At 35.6% G+C, this 21,510-nt stretch overlaps 1 protein-coding gene across 6 annotated transcripts in view; it reads right to left on the bottom strand.

The window, feature by feature from the left end:
• Positions 1-21,510, bottom strand: part of CPLANE1 (ciliogenesis and planar polarity effector complex subunit 1) — a 140,361-nt gene that overhangs the window by 79,757 nt on the left and 39,094 nt on the right. For all 6 annotated transcript variants that reach the window (XM_049648144.1, XM_049648149.1, XM_049648146.1 and 3 more), the window contains 10 exons: positions 19,770-19,998; positions 18,470-18,609; positions 16,617-16,834; positions 14,256-14,420; positions 9,415-9,553; positions 8,598-8,707; positions 8,280-8,438; positions 8,054-8,162; positions 6,316-6,616; positions 1,376-2,279 (listed from right to left, as the gene is read on the bottom strand). In XM_049648144.1, coding sequence (XP_049504101.1) covers positions 1,376-2,279; positions 6,316-6,616; positions 8,054-8,162; positions 8,280-8,438; positions 8,598-8,707; positions 9,415-9,553; positions 14,256-14,420; positions 16,617-16,834; positions 18,470-18,609; positions 19,770-19,998 — 2,474 coding nt within the window. The remainder of the gene's footprint in view (positions 1-1,375; positions 2,280-6,315; positions 6,617-8,053; positions 8,163-8,279; positions 8,439-8,597; positions 8,708-9,414; positions 9,554-14,255; positions 14,421-16,616; positions 16,835-18,469; positions 18,610-19,769; positions 19,999-21,510) is intronic.

Below are 21,510 nucleotides of genomic sequence, written 5' to 3'. Positions count from 1 at the left end.
GTGCTGACAGCTCAGAGCCTGGAGCCTGTTTCAGATTCTGTGTCTCTCTCTCTCTGACCCTCCCCCGTTCATGCTCTGTCTCTCTCTGTCTCAAAAATAAATGTTAAAAAAAATTTTTTTTTTAAAGATCATTGGTCATAAATCACCATAACAAATATGAGGACAATGAAAGAGTTTAAAATATTGCAAGAATTACCAAAATGTGACACAGAGACATGAAGTGAGCAAATGCTGTTAGAAAATGATGCAGACAGATTTGCTCAATGCTCAATGCCACAAATCTTCAATTTGTAAAAAACATGGTATCTGCAAAGTGCAATAAAGCAAAGTGCAATAAAACTAAGTATGCCTACACAACCTTTCAGTTGTAAGGTAAATAAGGTCTGAGGAGCTAATGCAGTATCATAGTAACTATAGTTCACAACACCACATTATAGAATTTTGCTAAGAGAGTAGAACTTATATGTCAAATTTGCTAAGACAGTAGAACTTATATGCCCCACCCCCCCCCCCACACACACAAAGTATGTGAGGTGTTGAATGTGTTAACCAGATGAGGGGAATCCTTTTATTATGCATATGCATATTAAATCATCACAATACATACTTTAAATATCTTACAATTTTGTCAATTATACCTCAATAAAACTGAGGGGAACAAAACAGGAAAAATTAGAAACTATGGAATCTTCCAAATATTAAAAAAGTCCATTTCCCAACTATAACAACTATAACAAACATAAATTTGTTTTCCAAAAAATTCACCTCTGTAGTTTTTTTCCAGTGCAATAACAATCACTCAATCATATTTACATAAAAATATTTGTCTTCACAAACAGGTTAAAACAGCAGCCTTCCAGTTACCATTGAGTAGAGAAAAGAAAAAATAACTAATAAGCACTAACTTCTCTACTGAAACCTATCTGCCTTCCCCGGTTTGGTTCTCCAACTTCTGGCCAAGACTATAAGAAAAATGATCCCTTAATGTATATGATGAGACTACAGTAATAGAAACTGTGTAGCTGCCTACCCCTTCTTCACCTGAACCAAACCTGAAACTTTAAAGGAAAGAATATAAATGTTATACCACCTGTAGTATCACTTAAAATTATCTCTTTTTTCCTCCTTTTTTTTATAAACACACATAAAACCTCAAAACCTCAAAGCCTCTTTGAAAACACATTTACCCTAATTATTTTTAAGAATTAAAAGAATCACTTGAAGAAAAAAAAAAATCTGATGATGCAGATTATATAATTAACAGTGTCATTAACTTGTTGCTTGGTGATTCTTTAATAGATGGAGAAATATAAAAATAGTTTCAATCTACAATGAGAATTCTCATTTGTATGCAATAAAGAATTCAAGGACTTACCTTAAAAATGGCATTTTTTGCCTTATATGTAGCAAAATAGGGTTGTTCCAAAAGCCACAATGATGTAAGAATGGCAGCTGTAGAGGTCTTTACACGAATGACGGGGCTATACTCACAGGATAACTCAGTGAGACTAGGATCACAGAGCAGTCTTCTGTCAGACCACCTTATCATCCATTCCAGCAGCTTTCTTATACTGCCAAATGTGTTATTTAGTGCTAAAGGAAGATCTTCTTGAGGGTTAATATCACTGCATTGAACTGCTTTGAAAATACATCTTCCAGTTTTGTCGGTCTTGGGAGTCCAAAACATATGGTTCGACAATCTCTGGACTAAAGGTTTCCCTGAACTGTCATCTTGTGTTCTGTAAACTGACTTTTGTTTTAAACCGAACAATCCACTTGTCCCTTCAATTTTATTGACTTCATTCAAAGGGTTCTCTAAAAATGACCTGATTCCTTGATCCAGTACTGAAGCTGAAAGTGCTTGGTTTTCTGGCTTTTCAGATTCATATAACTCAGGAGCAACAACAAAACAAGAGCCAGCTCTAAACACATTTTGGCTTTTGGTTTTGCTTCGACGTCGTTTTAATGTTGTATGTACATCAAAAAGTAAAGAATTAAGTTCATATTCTCTAAGATGTCCAGAAAAACTGGTTAGAAATGGAATGCCAGGATCCTTAGAATCAAGTAGGTCTCTTTCAAGAACATAACTCAAGAAGAGATCAAGGAATTTAATATATTCATCATCATCACATTCAAATTCCCAAACACCTATTACAGGCAGTGCATTTTGTAATAGCTTTTCATGATCTTTTCTTTCAAGATTTTCTTTCTGATTACATATCTTCTTTTTTTCCTTGGGCTTACTAATCAATTTTAATTCCATGTGATTTGGGGCATTTCTACAGCAAAACAAAATTGAAAAAGACAAAATTAAAGATTATTTAATAGCAAAAACGGATGTTAGAATTGACAATGAAAATTCTCTCCGTGACTGAATTATATATATATATTTTAATGCCTCAATTACGTATCTTTCAAATGAGGGGGTTAGATTAAATGATCTCTAAGTGTTGACTAGAGCTGAACATTCTTAGTGAAAAAATAAAACAAAATATCAAAAGGGGAAATTTGAGTTAAAAAAGACTGAAATGTGTTCACAGAAATTTCACTTTTAAAAACATGAATTTTTGAAAAAAACAAAAAGGTCCTCTAACAAGTGAGAATTTAGGAATCCAAAGTCAACAGAAATCACAAGCCACCAACATACATCCTAATTTATGGTTTCTTGTTTTTTGCATCTGCACCTTTCAGCTCCCCCTGTACAAGGTACAACAAGCAGGAATGCCTTCAAGACTCTTTACTACACAAGAGTGGGGCATTTTTTCTAAACTTTCTACTGCTATTAAACCTGCTAGGCGAACATTTTAACTGCCAATCATAATTACTTTTATTTAATTTTATTTTTAATTTTTTAAAATTTACATCCATCAACTGATGAATGGATAAAGAAATTGTGGTTTATATACACAATGGAATACTACGTGGCAATGAGAAAAAATGAAATATGGCCTTTTGTAGCAACGTGGATGGAACTGGAGAGTGTGATGCTAAGTGAAATAAGCCATACAGAGAAAGACAGATACCATATGGTTTCACTCTTATGTGGATCCTGAGAAACTTAACAGAAACCCATGGGGGAGGGGAAGGAAAAAAAAAAAAAAGAGGTTAGAGTGGGAGAGAGCCAAAGCATAAGAGACTGTTAAAAACTGAGAACAAACTGAGGGTTGATGGGGGGTGGAAGGGAAGGGAGGGTGGGTGATGGGTATTGAGGAGGGCACCTTTTGGGATGAGCACTGGGTGTTGTATGGAAATCAATTTGACAATAAATTTCATATATTAAAAAAAAATTTTAAAAATACACACACACAAAAATAAAAAAATAAAAAAATAAAATAAAATTTACATCCAAATTAGTTGGCATATAGTGAAATAAAGATTTCAGGAGTAGATTCCTTAATGCCCCTTACCCATTTGGCCCATCCCCTCTCCCACAATCCCTCCAGCAACCCTCAGTTTGTTCCCCATACTGATGAATCTCTTCTGTTTTGTCCCCCTCCCTGTTTTTATAATATTTTTATTTCCCTTCCTTTATGTTCATCTGTTTTGTCTCTTAAAGTGCTCATATGAGTGAAGTAATATGACACTTGTCTTTCTCTGACTAATTTCACTTAGCATAATACCCTCTAGTTCCATCCACATAGTTGCAAATGGCAAGATTTCATTCTTTTTGATTGCCGAGTAATACTCCATTGTGTATGTGTGTGTGTATATATATACACACACACACACACACATATATATATACACACACACCACATTTTCTTTATCCATTCATCCATCAAGGGACATCTGGGCTCTTTCCATACTTTGGCTATTGTTGACAGTGCTGCTATAAACATTGGGGTGCATGTGTCCCTTCGAAACAGCACACCTATATCCCTTGGATAAATGCCTAGTAGTGCAAATGCTGGGTCGTAGGGTAGTTCTCTTTTTAGTTTTTTGAGGAACCTCCATACTGTTTTCCAGAGTGGCTGCACCAGCTTGCATTGCCACCAACAAACACAAAAAGAGATCCTTTTTCTCCGCATCCTCACCAACATCTGTTGTTGCCTAAGTTGTTAATGTTAGCCATTCTGACAGGTGTGAGGTGGTATCTCATGGTGGTTTTGATTTGTATTTCCCTGATGATGAGTGATGTTGAGCATTTTTTCATGTGTCTCTTGGCCATCTGGATGTCTTCCTTGGAGAAGTGTCTATTCATGTCTTTCATCCATTTCTTCACTGGATTATCTGTTTTTTGGGTGTGGAGTTTGATAAGTTCTTTATAGATTTTAGATACTAAGCCTTTATCTGATATGTCATTTGCAAATATCTTCTCCCATTCTGTCAGTTGTCTTTTAGTTTTGCTGATTGTTTCCTTCGCTGTGCAGAAGCTTTTTATTTTGATGAGGTCCCAGCAGTTCATTTTTGTTTTTGTTTCCCTTGCCTCTGGAGATGTGTTGAGTAAGAAGTTGCTGCGGGCAAGATCAAAGAGGTTTTTGCCTGCTTTCTCGAGGGTTTTGATGGCTTCCTGTCTTACACTGAGGTCTTTCATCCATTTTGAGTTTATGTATGGTGTAAGAAAGTGGTCCAGGTTCATTCTTCTGCATGTCGCTGTCCAGTTTTCCCAGCACCACTTGCTGAAGAGACTGTCTTCAGTCCACTGGATATTCTTCCCTGCTTTGACAAAGATTAGTTGGCTATACATTTGTGGGTCCATTTCTGGGTTCTGTATTCTGTTCCACTGATCTGAGTGTCTGTTCTCGTGCCAGTACCATACTGTCTTGATGATTACAGCTTTGTAGTATAGCTTGAAGTCTGGGATTGTGATGCCTCCTGCTTTGGTTTTCTTTTTCAAGATTGCTTTGGCTATTCAGGGTCTCTTCTGGTTCCATACAAATTTTAGAATTATTTGTTCTAGCTCTGTGAAGAATGCTGGTGTTACTTTGATAGGGATTGCATTGAATATGTAGATTGCTTTGGGTAGTATCGACATTTTAACAATATTTGTTCTTCCTATCCAGGAGCATGGAATCTTTTTCCGTTTTTTTGTGTCTTCTTCAATTTTCTTTCATAAGCTTTCTATAGTTTTCAGTGTATAGATTTTTCACCTCTTTGGTTAGATTTATTCCTAGGTATTTTATGGTTTTTTGTGCAACTGTAAATGGGATTGATTCCTTGATTTCTCTGTCACTTCATTGTTGGTGTATAGGAATGCAACCGATTTCTGTGCATTGATTTTCTTTCCTGCAACTTTGCTGAATTCATGAATCAGTTCTGGCAGTTTTTTGGTGGAATCTTTTGGGTTTTCCATATAGAGTATCATGTCATCTGCAAAGAGTGAAAGCTTGACCTCCTCCTGGCCGATTTGGATGCCTTTTATTTCTTTGTGTTGTCTGATTGCAGAGGCTAAGACTTCCAATACTATGTTGAATAACAGTGGTGAGAGTGGACATCCCTGTCTTGTTCCTGACCTTAAGGCAATGCTCTCAGTTTTTCCCCATCGAAGATGATATTAGCATTGGGTCACAATTCCTTTTAAATCTGCTTCCTTTAACCATGGTCCTTAGGGAAGAACAGATTCCTAGTTCCCCCAATAAGGGAAAGAAAGGGCTCGTGTTAGGCACCTGGGCTGGAGGTCTATGTCTCTTATTAAGAAGGCACAACAAGCAGCCGCCATTGTATTCCTGTGCTAACACTGAAATCGTCTGGTGAAACAAGCACACCATTTCTAATACTATGAGGCATGGTTTAAGCAGATGCTTATATTTAGAGTCGATAAAGTTATTTCATTTAAACAAGATTATGGCTGATTACTTAGTCTTTCAGTCATGGGAAGGATAAACTTCATTGCAGATAATGGAATTATAAAGAAAAAATCTAGCTAGAGTAATAGAGGTTTAAATGATAAGAATTTCTCAACAATTTATAGACAAGTTTCAAAGATGAACGTGCAATTTCTTTCCCTGGAATCCCTTAAAAATAATATAGCTAACCCAATAATTTTAAACTATTTAAATCTGAAGATTACTAAAAACAGTAAAAGCCTCCCAGTGAACTCTACAATTTCATCTACTTACCTGATTTTATACTATCAGGTAGCAAAATTATTTCATATCTCAATAATATTTTAAATAAACTTTCAAATATATAGTTTCATTTTACACTCCTAATATTCTTGTGAGTAAAGGAAGGTAGCACTTATCATTCATATTGTTAACACTGCAATCAGTGAGGTTTCTGGGACAAGAAATCAACTCATCTGTTGCGTGAACTGCTGAAAATATTTTTTTCCAAAGGAAGTGAATGCTTACTATTAAGACATCTCAACTGTACCTTTTAGAGGAATGTATCCTACTTTTTTCTTCAACTGACAATGCTTCAGAGAAGGTATCTGCTGTATCTGCATCACTGTGGACTAGAGAATTCCCCAGTTCTGTGAGTGTGCTCCTGCTCAAACTAGTTCCTAGGGAAAACCTATCAAAACCCAGAACCTCAGCTGGTTTTTCTTCTTCAATTGGTTCCCAGATATTCATTTCAAAAGAACCTATATTTCTTTGCACACGTTTTAGGGCTTTCACTCTCACTTTATGAACAGAATGCATAATAACAGACATCATTTCCTCAGTTTGGGGACCTATAAAGGAAAAAACAAAAAGCCTTATTACAACACATTAAAATGTTTCAACTCAAGACACAAAGGGACCCGGGGCACCTGGGTAGCTCAGTCGGTTAAGTGTCTCTTAGTTTTGGCTCAGGTCATGATCTCACCATTCATGAGTTCCATGAGTTCGAGCCTCTCATCCAGCTCTGTACTGATGGCATGGAACCTGCTTGAGATTCCCCTCCCCTTCTCTCTCTCTCTGCCTCTCCCACACTCACTCTCTCTGTCTCTCTCTCAAAATAAATTTAAAAACATTTAAAAAAAATTTTAAAAAGACAGAAGGGGACCCAATTCCAGTCCCTCCTGGGAACATGGAATCCAACTGATGACTAAGACTCATTTCCACATTCTTACAGAGCATGCTTTGTATTTGTCAGAAAGCTATGGTGCATATTTTAAGGTAGAATTGCAGAAGTTAGAGAAGGTCCATTAAAGAACAATAAAAGGGACAGAGCCCAGACTCCATAAAAACATGTGCTCTGGAAAACAAAAAATTAAGAAGTAATTTAACTATTTAAAAAATCAGACAGATAATTATAAAAAGAATCACTACTATTTTTTCATTCCCAAGAGTGGTGAATAAGAGAAAATGAGTATAATTTTAGTCAAAGAAACAAGGACACCTTTTTCACTTCAAATAGTGGGAAATAGGAATGTAAGTTTTTCAAGGCTGCCTACAGAAAAAAGTTTAAACATTATTATACATTAACATATATATAAAATGTATACACTATACATTTTAGAGAATGCCAAGAAAGTCTTAAGAAAAATATAAACCACAAATATATTAATGCAATAATGTATGATCATAGGACATAACTAGACTTAAATACTAGATTAAGTTATTAAAAAAAGGTAATTTGAATTCTTTAAAAATTTCCACATTATGAATGTAGTTAATGTCACTGAATTGTACACTTAAAATATTAAATTTTATATTACGTATGTTTTAACCACAATAAAAAAAATTTTCCACAAAGGCATGTTGAATGTATAGGATAAAATTAGAAGGAAGAAGAATACTAGTTTTCAACAAAATATCTGCCTTACGCAAAGTACTGTATGCTTATTTTATATATTTTACCTTATTTAACCCTCTTTTAATACACATCCATAAAGTAGGTAATAATACACCCGTTTTACATATAAAGAAATGGAGCTCAGAGAGACTGGGCAACTTGCCTATAGTCACACAGTCATTAACTGACAGAACCATGACATGAAGTCATCTTTATCTGGTTCCAAAGCAAAACTGGTGCTTCAGTAATAGAGGAGTGCTTCTTTCTGCCTTCTTACACTATCTTCAAGGAAAGGAGAACTGCATAAAAACATAAGCACTAGAAACTACATGCCTTCCGAGGAATCTTCAGCAATTTATCTACCAGATATCTAAGACATGACAAATACTACCTTTCACAACACAGTGTCTGAGTCTCTGTTGAAGACAGTGATATTTTTCTCTTAAAGGAACCCTTATGTCCTCAGGATTGGGAAATGCTTTCACAAAAATTTCTGCTACCTTCAGAAAAATTAAAAAAAGAGTTTCATGAGCAACATCATTTTTAATTAAAATAAAGTAAAAATCCTTTAATGTCTCTGATTTTCATTTAGTTTTTTTCACCTACATTCACATTACCTTTCTGATTGGTGGCAGTTCCCCAATAAGGCTCAAAATTAGATCCTGAATAAGTTCTTCAATATTAGAAAACCGAGAAAAGGGCAGCATTCTGTGTGCCCACTCCACTGCACTGAGACCGTGCTCAACCATACAAGAATCAAACTCCACTTCGACGTCCTAAATGGGTATTGAGAAATACATTTCCTTTTCACTTTAGATGGATAGATCAGGATGAGTTCAAAAGAAAGTTTGTCAGAAAACAATAAAACCTTCTATCAAGCAGTAATTTCCCAAGTAATGTTTGTTCATTTTTCTTATTCTTGTGTAGGTAAATACCTTTTTCCTCTCCACATTTTCTCTTGCTTTCTGATATTGCCTGCAACTATAGGATAACTTATCACGAACATGTAGCATCCAACACAAAGCACAAAGTTCTCTGAAGCAACCTAAACCAGGGATACAAATATAAAAGATTGGATTAGTATGTACATTACTATTATAACAACTTCACCTCTGCCGGGTATTTGTTTTTCCAGAACCAATGTCTTTATTTTGTTGATTATGAAACAAACATATGCTCATTGCCAACACCTTAAATAAAAGTCATGGAAATCCTTTCATAATTTTTATGCACATTATTCTAGAGTATTTCACGCATGTCAGTTGCATGAAAATATTGAAAACAGTTTTAGAATAAATAACTTGCTCTATTTACTAGAGTAAATAAATTACTCTAGTAGTTTACTTGCTTTAAACTTCATAGTATATTGTAGATAATGTTCAAAGCCAATACACATAGCTCTACTTAATACTGTACAGCTCATTTATTTGGAAAATCGTTTATGATAGGCATTTAAGTTTAAAATTTTTTAATACTAGAAACATACTTTCCATTATTGAACAATGTTTTTACTAAAAGCAATACAAGTACACAAATATATATATATAATTATACTATGCACGCTGTTTTGAAACTAGCTCTTCTTTTCACTTAATGTATCCTGGATACCTTTCCACGGTGGTTACACACACATATCTTTTCATTGCCAGCGTAATATTACACTGTATAGAAACTTCACCAAATCAAGTGCAAATTATATCATTATCAATATTTAGGCCTAATTTCTAAGCAAGCAGTTCATTTTGGACAAACCTATTGCTTTAATGGAAACTTCATCAAGCTTGCTGTCTCCAGTTGCTCCAGGTCGAAAGAATGCTACACCTTCTTTACAATAATTAAGTAATGACTCAGGGAAAGGACTCAATGAAGGAAGGGACCCTTTCATTCGAATCTGAAAGAATGATAGAATATGTTAATTATCAGTCATCTAAATCTATTTTTAAGGAAACTATAAAGCAACAAACAAGACAGGTAACATAAACCATAGAGAATGAAAAATACAGCATGGTTCTTATACTGTGTAAGAAAGTATCTCTGAAATGAACTATCCTTTCAGAAACTTGGCTCATATATTTAAATGTTTATTTATTTTGAGAGAGAGAGAGAAAAAAAATGTGCACGGGGAAGGACAGAGAGAGAGAGAGAGAGAGAGAGAGAGAGAATCCAAAGCAGGTTCCGCACTGTCAGCTCATGGCCTGATGGCGGGGTTTGATCTCACAAACCCTGAGATCATGACGTGAGCCAAAATCAAGAGTCGAATACTTAACTGACTAAACCACCCAGGTGCCCCGCTCACAAATTTAATTCAAGAAATTCACTAAGTTAGAACACAAAAGAGAAAAGAAGGTTGTAGGCAATTTTTTCTGTCACTCAGTTTTGCCTATATAGAACTTGATGCTATTTGTCCTTTCCCCAAAGGTATAATAAAGAAATTTAAGCATCTAACTCTCATTCAAAATAAAACTATGTGCAGTACCTAAAAACAAATATGACAAAAGGTATATCTACCTACATAACTTTTTTTTTTTTTTTTTGAGAGAGTGTGTGAGGGGGAAGAGGGGCAGAGGGAGAGAGAAAGAGAATTTTTTTTTTTTACTTTATTTATTTATTTACATCCAAGTTAGTTAGTATATAGTGCAACAATGATTTCAGGAGTAGAATCCTTAATGCCCCTTACCCATTTAGCCCAACCCCCCACAACCCCTCCAGTAACCCTCTGTTTGTTCTCCACCTTTAAGAGTCTCTTCTGTTTTGCCCCCCTCCCTGTTTTTATATTATTTTTGCTTCCCTTCCATTATGTTCATCTGTTCTTTGTCTTAAAGTCCTCATATGAATGAAGTTATATGATATTTGTCTTTCTCTGACTAATTTCACTTAGCATAATACCCTCTAGTCCATCCACATAGTTGCGAATGGCAAGATTTCGTTCTTTTTGATTGCCAAGTAATACTCCATTGTGTATATATACCACATCTTCTTTATCTGTTCATCTGTTGATGGACATTTGCGCTCTTCCATACTTTGGCTATTGTTGATAGTGCTGCTATAAACACTGGGGTACATGTGTGCCCTCAAAACAGCATACTTGTATCCCTTGAATAAATAACCTAGTAGTGCAATTTCTGGGTCATAGGGTAGGTCTACTTTTAATTTGAGAAAGAGAATCCTAATCAGGCTCCATGCTCAGCATACAGCCCAACGTGGGGCTCTATCCTACAACCCTGGGATCATGATCTGAGCTGAAATCAACAATCGGAGTCTCAACCAACTGAGCCACCCAGTTGTCCCTACCTACATAACTTTTTCTAAGAAAATGTGAACCTGATCAAGCCTCTGTATCTCAATGAATATAGTTTAATTACCAGTTCACAGGAAATAAAAGGAAAGAGGAACAAGTCAAATGACACTAAATGAATAAACTATCAAACAAATGCAGAATACGGTACAGAACAAATGACCAAGTTTCTCTACAAACCAAGAAAAGAAAAAGAAATTAAAGGAAACTGCTATAGAATAAAAGGAAATGAATCTAAGGGACATACACCCAAAAATGAAAGGATTAGCGGCAGGCTTGTAATCTATTTTCTCCCTCTTCTATTCATTTCTACAAAGACAGGATCTTGTCAAATCCCCTTGTAAGCATTCTAATGACAGACTTCTTGTCAAACAATGGTATTTACTAGATGTACAGAGCCTAGCTAGGTTGGTTATTATAAATACATCTATAATGCATGGATTTATGGAGTATGGCTCATTGGAAAATGTCACACAAGCTATATAATTAAAGAGATATAAAAAGGACATGTTCAATAAGTGATATAGTTCTCTTTTGTGTCATGATGTTAAACAGAGGCCAGGTCACATCCTTCCACAGCAAGAAAAATCTTGGGAGCAATGTAAGTCCAGGTTTCACCTGTGTCTTTTAGTTACCTATATCCTTGAAATTATTGGTATAAAGTTTGATCCTGGGTTAAGTCTTTTGATTCTTATGTGTCAGACCTGAAAATATAGTCCTTCCTATTATCTCATAATCAAACATGGGTTAACTTCAGTTGGACCTTGATTTCAAAAATCTATAAAAAAGACATTTTCAAAATAATCAGAGTAACTTTATTATGGACCAGGTATTGGAATTAATAAAGAATTATTGTTCACTTTGGTATAATGGTATGATGGTTTTAAAATATGTCCACAAATTCTTAACAATTCATTCCTTCAAAGGTACAGCCTAACTTCCCTCACCTTGAGGGTAGGCCCTACTAGACCAACTAGTTTCTTTTTTTTTATTGTTTTTTTGTTTATTTATTTTTGAGAGAGAGAGAGAGATCATGAGCATGAGCGGGGGAGGGGAAGAGAGAGGGAGACAGAGAATGCAAAGTAGGCTCCAGGCTCTGAGTTGTCAGCACAGAGCCTGAGGCAGGGCTCGAACCCACAAACTGTGAGATCATGACCTGAGCCAAAGTCGGACGCTAAACCAACTGAGCCACCCAGGTGCCCCTAGACCAGCTAGTTTCTAACGAACAGAATACAGAAGTGGTTGTATGGGATTTCTGGGATTAAATCATAACGGCATTGTAGCTTCCACCTTGCTGTCTTTTGGATCACTTGCTCAAGGGGACGCCTCTGGCCAACAACCAGCACCAACTTCTTAGCCATGTGCACGAGCCATCTTGTAATCAGATGTCTGGCCCCTATCAGTTGTTCAGATTCCTGCAACTCCAGGTCACATTTTAGTATGAACTTCATGAGAAACATGATTTTTTGCTTCCATGAATAAAGACCTTATAATTTTGGTAGCAACAAGTGTTCCGCCATTCCCACCAATTAGAAAACATTAATTTACTACAACTAAATCTGTAGTTAAATTATATGCCCAATAAAGTCTAAATGAAAAAGGCAGAGAAAACAGCAATACAGGAGAATATAGAAGTATATACACTTATATATTGTACATACTTCTATAAGAATGGATCTCCACATCTTTGGCACCTCTCCCAATGTCAATAAATACACAGGCTAACAATAAAACTATCAGATGTATTTTAGGAAGACTGAATTAGAGGGAATTTACAGGTCACTTGTGTGTATAGCTGAGGGGTTGACAACAAGCTTTAAAGGTAAGCCGCAAGACAAACAGGGCACTGGACAGTACACCCAAAGGCCCTAGTCTGCAGCCTGTTACTCCTCTGAGGAATGTCTTTAGCTGTGTTGATAATTTTAAGAGAATCTGCACAGTCTTTATGCTAGCTGCATTAATTAAAGCTAGATTTTTTTTTTTCAACGTTTTTTATTTTTATTTTTGGGACAGAGAGAGACAGAGCATGAACGGGGGAGGGGCAGAGAGAGAGGGAGACACAGAATCGGAAACAGGCTCCAGGCTCCGAGCCATCAGCCCAGAGCCTGACGCGGGGCTCGAACTCACGGACCGCGAGATCGTGACCTGGTTGAAGTCGGACGCTTAGCCGACTGCGCCACCCAGGCGCCCCTAATTAAAGCTAGATTAAATGAGATGACTGTTGGGATTTAGTACATAAGATAAAACCTCAATGGAAATCTAATTACAACTTTATTGTAGAAAACTGTTTACTTAAATAATTTTAAAATGAAGTTTCCTATAACAAATAATCAGGCTCAGCAGACCTTGAAACTATTAAAACCAATCTTTCAATAATACAGGAAAACTCTTTGCCATACTTTAAAAACAACTTTGGGATAACAAGATACAGAATGGGTACAGTTTCATCTTACATTTTTATAGTAGCTGTATGCAAATTTCACAAATCGTTCTCTCTAAAAAAAGTCTAATTTTCAAAAACAACTTGGTAACTTCTCAAAGTCTAAAGTTTCCTACCAAAAATAGTAAATTCTTGTTTTAAACATAATCAAGGGCCAAATTAAAGACATTTAGGGCTAATAATATTTAGTGCCACATTTCACAGAGACAGACAACTGGCCTACAAAGGATGTGCAGCTGGAGAAGGGACATACCAACAAATGTCCCATCTGACTGTTGATCAGGTAAGAACGCAACTACGACTCAGCTGAAGTCAGTGTGGAAGGGGATGATGGCCCCAGAATCACACTGAATTGCACATCCCAGAAGATAGCAAGGGAGAGACTCCAACTGGTGGAGAGTACTGAAAGGAAACACACAGCCAAGAACCAACTCTAACCTCCCAGGGCTTGACCCCACATTAGTCCCCACAGAACACAGTAGATAGTATTTCAGAGCGAAGTCGGGGAAAACCCTGAACTGAGCTTACATCTTCAATGATGGTGGGACAAAGAAAAAAAGTAACTGAAACTACCTACATCTAACTACCAGTTATATATAACTTACTATATTATACTTTGTATTGTCAGACAGGATGGGACTAACAAAGAGACTCAGTTCAGAGTCCTTATCTTTCAGCAGAAAAAATTTAGTCTGGCTAGGTTGCTTATTATAAACAAACCTGAAATCTATTGATTCATAGTATAGGATTCCTTGGGAAAATGTCATGATTATAAATATTTGGAGATATTAATAAATATTAGTATATTTAAATAGTTTAACATAGCATAGCACATAAATGACTGAGACATCTCCACACCTTCTGCATGACTTTTCTTGCCCATCTCAACTGCAAGATGTACCACTGTGCTACCGGAAAAGAACAGTGAGCTGCCCGGAAAAGCAAGAGAACACGCTGAAGGATTCCAGACACCTTTTGGCGATTATCCTTTTCAGCTTTTAAAAGAAGATCATCACCATCTTCCTAAAGAAAATAAAACAATCAATTCTTAGTAGATAGTAATATGAAAATTTTAAATGTTACAGTGAAAATAAAAATAGTGCTTCTCAAACTAGAATGTTCCTGGAGATTTATGAAGGATATTTTGAGGGATGGCCTCAGATTTCAACTATAGCTATTTCTAATGTCAAAGAAATTTCTCTCATCTCAAATAATGTAAAGGGCTAAATTGACCCTAAGCCTAAGTCTTCCCCTATAAGCAGTTAAAGCCCACCACTCCAGACTCCATTGGTAGAATGTTATAAAGAGGGCTCCTTTTAAGGAGAATGCCTTTTCCCTTCTATTCCTGGAAAAATCCTTATATTTCAATGTCGGCCCCTCTGTGAAGCTCTCCTGTTGTGTGTGACTATGGCACTTTGCTCAGACATCCATGACAATTTTCACTAAATTATTCTGTACTGATTCATGTATGTTTCCCACCATACTGAGATCTACTCAAAAGCAAAGACCTTGTCATCTATCTTTGTATTAACATAATGCATAGAATAAAGTCTAGCATGTAGTAGGATCCAACAAACGTTTGCTGAATAAACACTAACAAGCCAGTAGCTAAAAATTAGTTTCTAGAGAATGAGACAGTATCTAAACATTTGCTTCCCCATCATCCTACCACAGTTACTTCTTCAGAGTACTCAATTTTTAATGGAGTATCTGCCCTTCCCCTACATAGCCCATATGATTCAGTGAGAGCTGATACTTCCCCAGCTCTCAGGGGAAGGCCCTAAGGGGCTACAAAATGTACTTTGCATTATCCCTAGCCAAGAGTGACTCCCAGTACCCTTGCCTGGAATGCTGGAGAAGAAATACTTGTACTGTTTTTGTTTTTCCCCTTCTCTCTCCCTCTGGACATGGACAAGGTATCCTTAGAAGCTGCTGGCAGCCATTCTGCTCCCACAAAGAGAGATGGACTTAAGTTGAAACTGCCACCTTAGAAAATAAACTAGAGAGAAAGAGCTCAAGTCTGTGGTAGCATAACTGAGTCAAAAGGCTACCCTACTTAACTGGGCTTCTTAATTATGCCAGCCAACTTACCAAGTTTTCTATTATACCCAGTCCAAAGGGTCCTAATTGATATAGAGTGATACTTAGGAGAAATCCTACCACTGAGGATTATTTTAATAAAAACAAAATAATAAATCGAATCACTACTAAGGATAGTAACCACTCAAACTAATATCAGCACAGGCTATTCCAAAAATAGCTTAAATGGTATTCCTAATTTCTAAACCAATGTGTTGAAGACTCAGATGTGACAGAAAAGAGAATTATTAAGAAATACAATGGACTATTTATTTCTTCCATGTATAACATATTACATTTGAAATATCAATAAATGAAATATTTTTAACCTATTGAAATATAACCTTAAATATAACAAATAACAATATAAGAAAAAACTCAAAAAGGAAAAGAAAAAACCAGGTAAGAGATAGAGGCTGCTAATACTAAAACAGTACGCAGTAAAGAAACAATACCAGAATCACTTAAAAATATCAATCAAACATTAAAATAATTTGCATTCATACTTTAAATCTTAAAGCCAGCTAATTATAATGTTGTGATTTTTAGTGAGAGCAGAGAAAAAGTTCCTGAGAGGAACACTGTCTTGCTGTTTATATGACAGAACTATCAATTGAATAGTGCAGGAGAAAAAAATGACCGATCAAATTAAAAAAAAAAAAATCAAAAGAAGTCTTTCAAAAGAATCAAAGACAATGAGGTAAATAAAAGACCAAAATAATGTAGGTCTTGTAAAATCTGACATTTATTATTTATTACCCTAAACAAACATCTATTTTTTTAAAACCTGCATATAGAGAATCCTCTCTTGATTTTGTTTTATTATTGCAATAATTTTAATATTTATTGAATGTGTACTATGTGTCCTAGGCCCTAAGGTAAAAGCTTTTACAGAATATCTCATTTAATCCTAACAATAATATTACAGGTACTATCATCATCTGCATTTTACAGATAAGGAAACTTAAACAGTTTAGTACATTGCTTAAGATTATACAATTAATAAACAGCAAAGCTAGGATCTGGAAGTTTGTCTTCAGACCTTGCATTCCTAACTTGATAATTATTATCAAGTTATCTATTGTAAAATTTGGCTAAAATCAACTTTAAATTAATTAAAAGGTTAAGAACTAAGCTTACTTCACTAAGAATAGCTGGCTGAGGACAATATAATGGAGGAGCCGGGAGATACAAGCCGACCGGGACTAAGCCCCACAGTCTCTTACTGAAGTCCTTGGCAGAGTTTAGCAGAAGTTGAAACGTCTCTGAAAGAATATCTGCATCAGCCATAACTGCTGCTTTCAGTAATTCCTGCACTGAACCAAAGAGGAGATTTGCATCTTCTTCTTCAATGGGATCTACCAAATACAAAATTAAGTAAAATAGTTAAAATTTATATTATGCTGATCCTATTTTGTAGTATAAAATTTCGTACCTGAAAAAAATTATCATCAAAAATGAACATAATGGTTGACATGCAAAACATCTCAACTTCTACACAGAAATTTAATAACTATTCTGTTACTTTAAGATTATAGAGGGGGGGCAGGGGCGCCTGGATGGCTCAGTCAGTTGAGTATCTGCTCAGGTATTCAGCTCAGGTCATGATCTCATGGTTTGTGGGTTCGAGCCCTGTATTGGGCTCTGTGCTGACAGCTTGGAGCCTGCTTCTGATTCTGTGTCTCCCTCTCTCTGTACCTCCCCAACTTGTGCTCTGTCTCTCTGTCTCTCTCTCAAAAATAAATAAATATTAAAAAAAAATTAAAAAAAAAAAGATTATAGAGGGGTGCAGTGCCTGGATGGCTCAGTAGGTTAAGCACTGGACTCCTGATTTGGGCTTAGGTCATGATCTCATGGTTTATGAGCGCCAGCCCCGCATCAGGCTCCATGTTGGGTGTGGAGTCTACTTAAGATTCTCTTTCTCTCTGCCTCTCCTGTGTATGCTTGCTCTATCAAATAAACAAATAAAAATTAAAAAATTTTAAAAGATCAGAGCATAAGACCTTTTGCAAAATTATACAAGATATTATAATAACAACAACTATGTAACAAAAATATACTTGGAACATAGTCCTGAGTTAAAAAATAATAAATGAAAAAATACTGATGGGAAAAAAGTATCAAGAAAGACACCAAAATAAAATACAACATTACGTGAATGCAGCTAGTGGGAGAGTAATTTTTTTTCTTAACACTCCACCATAGTACTTTTTTAGCTGATTGAGCCACCCAGGTGTCCCTTTTAGTCTTTTTTTTTCAAAACCAACTTTCATGTAGTTACATTTTCTCTCCATTTATTTTCAAAAATATTGGCAGGTAATTATCAAAGTTTTCAGTAAGATTTCCAGGTATTATGCATTCTTTCCGGAAAGAGAAGTTACAATTAGTAAGTTCTAAGAATCTAGAGTTAGAAGCCTCTCTGCTAATGGAGACAAGAACTAATAAAACCAAAGGGTCCTACAGTAGTCAGCACATACAACTTTAAGTACCCAACTTCATTACTTTTCATCTAAATGTCTCCAGCTATAAAACAAATTTTACAGGGCTCCTGAGTAAATCTATGTAATATATGTGATATTACATTATTTTTAATTTTGTAATACTACTATAAAATTTTCAAATTAAAAACAAAACCAACTCTGTGATTTATGCACTAGGCAAGAGTTGAACTAAATACTTTTAAGTACCCTCCTGTTTATGAGATTCTACGACTCTATGGCTGCAAAAGAAAATAATCCAAATATAGCAAAATACAACTAGTCAAAAAATATGTATGAAAAATCAGAGTATCATTCAGTTACTGATCATTGTTTTTTGAGCTGGCATAAATTTTAGAAGCTCCCATGATTAAGAATAAATAGCATACTTTTATATTTGATAAGCTTACTTCAAAGTGTTAATATATTTATGGATATTAATAAGCTTTTTAAAATATCAGAAGGTTTATATCAATTAAGCTGATATATATGTCAGACTATATGTAGGTAACACACCTGTAAATTGTTTGTATTTTGAGCCCATTTCATTTTTTGTTTCCAAAGAGGCTGGCCGACCTAAAAAACACTGCAGTTTTTCCTGGAAAATCTGTGCTGGAGTCATATTTATTGGCAAATTCAGACCCTTTTTCTTGGACCTGAAATCACATCAAATTAAGGAAAATGAATCCAAATTCTGAAAAAAGGAAATATTAACACATTAAGAGCTAAACATGAAATGTTAAGAAACAGTGAAATTTACTTTTATTCATCCTCTATTTTAAAAAGTAATAATGGGGGGAAAATAATTGGGGAAATATAACATTAAGGAGATTTTTAAGGGTCTCCAGGATTATGATACTAATATACCTTCCCATCATTATTTCCCATTGCTGCCCTCCACACTATTCGATCCAAATTGAACCAAACTTGTCTTTTGCCATATGCCTTTGCTCATGTTTGGAATGTTATCTCTCTCCACAGCTACTCAATTTGTTGAGATTCTGTCTTTCCTTCAATGCCCATCTAAATGTTATCTCCATTTCCTGTCCTATGCCCATTTGATATTATTGCTCTCTCCACTGCACCACTGGCACTTTTCTTACCATATTATCTAAATTATAATAATGTTTTGTGCTCGCTTTGGCAGCACACACACTAAATTATAATAATGTTTTGCCTTAATTTCTCTACTAAACTATAAATGCCTTAAACATGGAGTCTATGTACCATTTAATTTTATATCCATTAAACTACCTGGCACAGAGCTTAGTACAGAGCACTTAAGAAATACACATATGTTGAATTATTGAACTGAAAAATATCAAAGATATAGTAGTACTATAATAGAAAAGTTAAAATATAGAGATTAGATTTATTAGCTTAAAATTCAAACCCTACTTAAAATAGGCAAACTCTCCCACTGACTATAAGCACTTTGAGGACATTACTAACAAATGTGCTAAATAAAAAGGTTGTTGTTTTTTTTTAAATAAAAGATTTAACACAAAAGAGCTGCTGAGCTGTCCAACACAGTAGCCCCTAACTGCATTTAGCTATTTAAATTTAAATTAGGTTGAAAATTCAATTCTTTGGTCTTATTAGCCACAATTCAAGTGCTCAATGGTTACATGTGGCTAACAGCTATCATACTGAACTGCACATAGAGAACATTTCCATCACTGAAGAAAGTTTTATTGGACAATTCTGGACTAAGGATTCCACAAAGTGCATAAATGCCAGCAATGAGAGAAATAAAAAATAGTTAGATGATACTATTATACTGTTTCTCAACCTACGTTTGCCTAAAAATACATACCTTGTGAAATTACTATCATGTTTACAGAATAGTTGGAAGGCCACACCAATTGAAACAGATGTCTTCCAGTCTCCAAGTTTATGTGCCAACCACACAGCCTCTGGAACTAGGCCACCAATAAGTAATAATTCAAGGGCATATTCAACTGTCCAAACATTAGAAAGATTCTGATCTCTTACAACACTGGCCACCTTAGAGTGTTGCAGAGGAATAAGTCGAAGGGAGTGTTCTATGTGTAAATAAAAGAAAATGGATATTAACAATTACATTTATCAGAATCACTCCTCCTCACATACTTATATACCTTTTTTTTATTAAGATTTTATTTTTAAGTAATCTCTACACTGAACATGGGGCTTGAACTTATAACCTGGAGATCAAGAGTTGCATGCTCCACTGACTGAGCCAGCCAGGAGCCCCTATCTCTTTAATTAGTATTTTCTAATAATCAGCCTCAACTGCTGATATGTTATTGGAGATACGTTTTTTGAAACAGTGCTCCAGCTATTTCCCTGTTAACTTTGGGTAAAATACAAGTTAGACAAGGAGATAGCAGCTCACGAAATGCTCTAAAGTGCTAGTGTAGTAGCTATATGTATACACACACCTCCATAAAGTGAAAGAGAACTTCCATAGACGTTTAAACCATTTGGGGGATTCTTTGATGAATAAAGTTCTCAAGAAAGTGATCTAAAACTAAATGTTGGTTGAATCAAGGTAGAAGCAGGACTATGGGTATCTTCTGAACCTAAACCTGGTGGAATTTGTCACACACCTTACATGGAGGGCCCATCTTTGAAGCAAGTGTCCATCCCGTGCACACTTGCTTCAACGGAAGCAAGTAAGGTACAAAATGGTTTAAAATAATACTTAACATACTCCAGTTTGTTTGTTTTTTTTTTAGCACTGAAGAATATGACTCATTAGTGGGTCATGAAATAAATGCCAGCATTCTTAAAAAATGGAACAGAACAGGATACAGAAACAGAAGAGATAGCATCAGAGTACATTACATAAAACAAATATAAATACAATTTAATGAAAATGCTGTGTCAGATAATATAAACATACAAATGTACACTTAAATGTACTGGGCCACAGTATACAATTTATTACTGTGGGCTGCTCTGAAATACATCTCTATTTCTCCTACTAGAAATGTGGAGGGCAGACTGCATTTTATATGACTTTGCATTCCTTATAGTGTCATACAATAAAAAACTAATTTGAGGTAAAATTCAAGCATTAAGTATTCAGTATATTAGTGTCTCTAAGAGAGTAGAAAAGAACGATTTTCAAAAGTCCTGACTAAATGACAAGATTTCAGTCTGGTTTGGGATTAAATACAAAGAGTCCTATCTTTCTCCCTAGCCTTCTATATTTTCCCCTAATTAAAATAACATGAGGGGAGCCATGATGGCTCGGTCAGTTAAGCATCTGACTCGATTTTGGCTCAGGTCATGATCTCACAGTTGGTGAGTTCAAGCCCCACATCGGGGTGAGTTCTGCCCCTCTGCTCACTTGCACGCTTGCTCTCTCTCTCTCCCTCTCTCAAAATAAATAAACACTTTGTAAAAAAAAGTAACATGAACAAGCCACTTGGAAATACAATGCCTGAACTATTTTTTTAAGTCTATTTATTATTTTGAAAGAAAGAATGTGAGCAGGAGAAAAGGGAGCAGGGCAGAGAGAGGGAGAGGGAGAGGGAGAGGGAGAGGGAGAGGGAGAGGGAGAGGGAGAG

Source organism: Panthera uncia, assembly GCF_023721935.1.
Source record: "Panthera uncia isolate 11264 chromosome A1 unlocalized genomic scaffold, Puncia_PCG_1.0 HiC_scaffold_17, whole genome shotgun sequence".
In the NCBI taxonomy this organism is placed as follows: domain Eukaryota; kingdom Metazoa; phylum Chordata; class Mammalia; order Carnivora; family Felidae; genus Panthera; species Panthera uncia.
This window is presented reverse-complemented; position numbering and strand designations above follow the sequence as displayed.